The 5,635-nt window shown below is 39.8% G+C and overlaps 1 protein-coding gene across 1 annotated transcript; it reads left to right on the forward strand.

The window, feature by feature from the left end:
• The first annotated feature begins 242 nt into the window (after positions 1 to 242).
• Positions 243 to 5,353, forward strand: LOC102213080 (extracellular calcium-sensing receptor-like). The gene is made up of 10 exons (XM_005753551.1): positions 243 to 246; positions 343 to 502; positions 855 to 1,143; positions 1,238 to 1,324; positions 1,701 to 1,892; positions 2,612 to 2,881; positions 2,942 to 3,145; positions 3,243 to 3,462; positions 4,227 to 4,343; positions 4,452 to 5,353. Exons 1-10 carry the CDS (start codon positions 243 to 245, stop codon positions 5,351 to 5,353), a joined length of 2,445 nt encoding a protein of 814 aa, XP_005753608.1.
• Positions 5,354 to 5,635: the final 282 nt, after the last annotated feature.

Here is a 5,635-nt window from a genome sequence, read left to right on the forward strand (position 1 = left end):
CTCCAGGGCGTGAAGCAGGTGTGGAGGAGATCAAAACTCCAGACATCCAGAGGCCCCCAGAACACAAGAGACCAAGGAAGACCAACAGAGGGGCAGCTGCGCCACTGTCCCGGAAAGAGGTGGGGCTGCTGATGACCAAACCACACAGCTCTGGATTGGATATACTGATAATGGGAGGGCCATATACTGACTTTAGATACAGTATATAACGTTGCCTAAAAACTTTTCCTGTTTTTGTGGGAATGTGTAACACTATGCATCTACTTACCTTTCTTCCTTTGCTTTATCATGTTGGTATACTTACCTTAGTTTACATACAAACCTCTAATTTTACCTCTTCAGCCACATCTGCAGGAAAAGTGTGCATTCTTCAAAACAGCTTTGAGCCAGGCTTTATAGCTGAGGGTGACTACATTATTGCAGGAATCTTTCCCCTTCATTATAACCAAGAAATGCCAGACCTTAACTGTACCTACAAACCACCGCCAGTGAAGTGTAATGGGTGAGCATAGTACACTGTTTCTGTCTATCTATTATTTATTGAATAATGTGTCATTTTGTTGCACTGCCTGTGGACTGTATTGTTATATGGAGTATTTATACATGCTATTTACTACAATACAGTGTTAATGTTATCTAAAGTTTTAGACAATATGCCTAACTTGCTGTAAGAAAGAGAGAGTAAGAAAACAGGGGAAAAGTAATCTACTGTGCTAATGCACAAGACAGCTGTAAGTCAAATTACTACTAATTTTAAATCAGAACAACGCTCGAAACGAAAACACTGTTTTCAGTGTTTCTCCACTCTTGTTGTGTGTAATGTGTATTGTATTTTTCTGTCTTCTGAGCCACAGATTTGATCCCAGGGCTTTCCGCTGGGCTCAAACGATGAGGCTGGCAGTTGAGGAGGTAAACCAGAATCTGGAGCTTTTGCCAAATTACACCCTGGGGTACAAAATCTTTGATTCGTGTGCATATCCACTGACTGGCCAGAGAGCTGCTATGGCTGTACTAAACGGGATGAGTGAAGATGACTCTCCCATGTGTAGCGGTGCTTCTCCACTCCTTGCTGTAATTGGTGAATCTGGTTCTGCTCAGTCCATTGTGGTGTCAAGAATCCTCCAGCCATTCCAAATCCCAATGGTAATAATGCCTCTTTTAGTTCTAAATCCTCCAAACCTGCAAGTCATCATTATGATCTGTTATACTCTCCTCTCCTTTTTTTTGCTTTACACAGATCAGTTACTTTTCTTCATGTGCATGTTTCACTGACAGAACAAAATACCCTACCTTTTTCAGGGTAATCCCTAATGATGATTATCAGGTAAGGGCCTGAAAACAAAACAAACAGAATGATTTGTCAGTGCTCTATCATTTAAAATATAGATGTTGAATCTTTATGTATTTTCAGTTGTTCCCTTACTGAAATAACCACAATGTATAACCAATGTAGTGATTTACAAACCATGGCATTTTGTGGTGTAGTTTTGAAACTACACTGCACTGCAGGTAATCACTACACTGAATATTAAGTAAATAAGTAAGATTTAAAATATTCAGACTAAATACCAGTAATGTAATTAATTAATTTGGTCTTCCACTGATATACGACATCAGAGTCTAAATAGCATATTAAGACTTCAACATTATTAAAATATGTCAGTGAACTGAGTAAGCTGAATTTATTCTGTTGAACCCAGGTGAAAGCAATTGCTCAGCTGCTGGTACGCTTTAACTGGACTTGGGTGGGGGTGGTGCGAGGAGATCATGAATATGGCCGTTTTGCTGTGCAAGGCTTAATGAGAGAACTACAGGGTACCAGCGTGTGTGTGGCATACCAAGAAATGATTCCTCTGCTCTACAATCAACAGAGGGCACTGGAGATCATGCAGGTAGGTAGAGACCAGCCCTGATATGATTTTTATTAGAAAGCTGTTTTTCCTTTTTCACTTGAAAACTTCAGAATTCCTAATGCTGAAAGAGGTTTGCAAATATAATGTAGTTTGATCATTTAAAGTAAAAAGAGAGTTTAAACTGCTCAGTTTGATTCAAAATACCCGTATTGTAAAGGAAAAAATCAGTAGACAGAGCCAAGGTTCGGACACTACGCTAGTTACATTTTTGTATACTACTGATACATGAATGCTTCTACCAACAGCACAACTCCATCAGGCACAAAATAAGAATTTTTTTCTGTCTTAAATTTAACTAAGGAAATATGCAAACATCACACCGGTGTGATATGTTTACATACTTGTGACAGCAAATTTTGCACTCTGCAAGAGAATTGCTTAAAAAAAAGAGTATGCCATGAGGCCAGCCATTAAAAAAATAGCCCTGTCTGTGATTTTCAGTTACCAAAACAACATTGACTTGTAGTATATCAGGAACAAAAATCCTTACAAAAGCTGCTTTTTAATCCCAAAATAGTGTTTTTAGACTGGCACAGGCCTTTAGTCAATCTAACCCCAAATGCCAACAGATGAGATTATTACAAAAATCTAAAATCATATGTGCCTTTTCCTGTCGCCATGTTTTAAAATGATGTATTTTGCCTTCCCTCTTCCTTGCAAACTCCTTCCTTCTTCCTCATGCATTATCTTTATAAAAGGTAATGCGTAGCTCTTTGGCAAGAGTGGTGGTAGTATTTTCAGCTGAGGGGGAAATGACACCTTTCTTGAGAGACTACATGAAGCAGAACATCACTGGAATCCAGTGGGTGGCTAGTGAGGCCTGGGTCACAGCATCTGTCTTTACAGGGAAAGAGTATTACCCCTATCTGGGAGGTACAGTCGGGTTTGGCATCAGAAAAGGTTATATCTCAAGACTCAGCAACTACTTGGAAACCGTAAACCCACAGAGGTATCCCAATAATATGCTGGTAAAGGAGCTGTGGGAGGCTCTGTATGGCTGTAGTCCTTCACTGTCTTCTGCCTCCCAGTTGCCACCTTGCTCAGGGCAAGAGTCACCACTGAAACAGCATTCAGCCTACTTGAATACATCAAGCCCTAGAGTGGCCTATAATGTATATAAGGCTGTATATGCAATTGCTCATTCCCTGCACAACCTTCTCATGTGTCAACCAGGCAGTGGGCCTTTTAAGAACCAGTCATGTGCACAAAGTGACAATGTACTGCCTTGGCAGGTATAGTCCAGAATACTTAACATTAGTTAATACCACTTAAAGTCTTGTCTGCTGTATGTCTGTTTAAGTGTTTCATGTTATGTAATGGTTTCTCAAGCTCCAGTACTACCTGCAGGAAGTGAAATTTATAATTGCTGGGGAAGAGGTAAACTTTGACTTGAAGGGTGACTCTATACCCTATTATGATATTATCAACTGGCAGCGAGGCACAAGCGGGAACATTGAATTTGTCAACGTGGGGCTGTTTGATGGAACCAAACCTGCTGGAGAGGAGCTGGTGATCCAGGAGGACATGATGATGTGGGCAGGGGATCAGAGTGAGGCAAGCTGCTCACACTGTGTTTTTACCTTCAGATGTCAACTGTTGAAGTTCTGTAGGTTAAGATGGAGGTAAGTCAGGTGTGCAGGACAGTTTGGATCTGATGTCCATCCCTTTGCATACATGGATAGTAAACAGTCAGTATTCAAAACGAGACATAAGGCTAAGGTATGTTTGATACTCAATCCTCTCTGTAATCCTTACGGCACAACTTATCAAAGGCATTTGTAATTCTACATTCAAATTCCATCATGACTGTTTTAAAGCAGCTAAGTTAAATACCTTGAAGCTACAATAACTTTTTTCTGTTTTGATGATAGATGCATAAATATTACAGGGAATAGATTTGTAGGTAGTAACTCCTTTCTCTGTGGGCAAATGACAGCAAAGCCTTTTCAATTTTTTTTCCTGGTTACATTGACTAAATGAATAAAGGGGAAAAAAGTATGGTTCTATTATTTAATAAGTGAGGAAGGAGAAAATATTGAGCATAGTTTTCCAGGGGTTAAACTGACACAAATTTTAACCTACATTATAACCTACATTATAAAATCCAGGCATTTATTTACACTGACTTTAAACAGAAGAATTTGAGTAATACATATTTTGATTCTTATTTGATTAAGCAATTAGCCTTTATTTAATTGTTTGTATGATCATTGGCCCAAGCAAATAATTCAGTAACTAACTACTATATTCGTAGGACATTCTTTCACTCATCAGAGTTGGGATTCATATGCTTTCTACCTTGCCAGGTGCCAGTGTCTGTATGCAGTGCCAGCTGTCTTCCAGGGTCCCGGAAGGCTGTCCGTCGTGGGGAGCCTGTCTGCTGCTTTGACTGTGTACCATGTGACAATGGCAAGATTAGCAATCAGACAAGTGAGTTTAAATCTAAGTATTACAAGTCGCAGCATTTTAAATGTAATGTTCTGATACAATTAGGCAATATTTAAATGAACTCTTGCTTTTTGACTCTCTGTCTTTCAGATGCAATAGAATGCACATTTTGTCCCGAGGACTTCTGGTCAAACAAAGACAGAACAGCCTGTATCGCCAAAAAAGTGGAGTTTTTGGCCTATGATTCCTTAGGTATAGCCCTGACAGTCACTTCTGTGGTGGGAGCTTGTCTCACTATAGTTGTTTTAGCAGTGTTCTTTTACCACAGAAACACTGCCATTGTCCGTATCAATAACTCTGGACTTAGTTTCTTTATCTTATTTGCTTTAACACTGTGTTTCCTTTGTTCTCTGGTTTTCATTGGAGAGCCAACATTTTGGTCCTGCATGCTGCGTCACACTGTCTTTAGCATTACATTTTCACTTTGCATCTCCTGCATCCTGGGAAAGACACTGGTGGTGCTGGCTGCTTTCACTGCCACCCGTCCAGGGGAAAACATCATGAAGTGGTTGGGACCCAAGCAGCAGAGGGCCATTATTTTCAGCTGCACTCTTGTTCAAGTAGTTATTTGTGGCACTTGGCTAATTGATGCACACCCTTATCCTTCACGAAATACTAAATACGAACGCTCAAAGATCATATTGGAGTGTAGCGTAGGATCAAGCCTTGCATTCTGGTGTGTTTTAGGATATATTGGTCTCCAGGCCTGTCTCTGCTTTGTACTGGCATTTCTGGCACGCAAGTTGCCAGGCAACTTCAATGAGGCCAAGTTTATCACTTTTAGCATGCTGATCTTCTGTGCTGTGTGGCTGGCATTTATTCCTGCTTATATCAGCTCCCCTGGAAATTATGCAGATGCAGTTGAATCCTTTGCCATTTTGGCCTCCAGCTTTGGCTTGCTATTCTGTCTGTTTGCTCCAAAGTGTTACATAATTTTATTAAAGCCAGAAAAAAATACAAAACAGCACCTAATGGGAAAAGAAAAGAAGTAATCAGTTAACCATTTTAAAGTTGTTTGATTTGAAATTTCTATTCACTGTTTAATATTATTTCTTGACCAATTCTAATATACAAATCTATTTCCCAAAAAGTCGTGATCAGGCTGGAGAAGAAAGTGGTACTGAAGAAAGGAGGAGGAACATTTTGCAACTAGTTAGGTTAACTGGCAGCAGGTTAGTAACCTGATTAGTTATAAAAAGAACATCTTAGAGAGACAGAGTTTCTCAGAACTATAGATGATCAGGGGTATGGCAAACTGCCAAATTCTGCATCTA

This window comes from Pundamilia nyererei, unplaced genomic scaffold (genome assembly GCF_000239375.1).
Source record: "Pundamilia nyererei isolate P.nyererei 1_Seehausen unplaced genomic scaffold, PunNye1.0 scaffold00437, whole genome shotgun sequence".
Classification (NCBI taxonomy): domain Eukaryota; kingdom Metazoa; phylum Chordata; class Actinopteri; order Cichliformes; family Cichlidae; genus Pundamilia; species Pundamilia nyererei.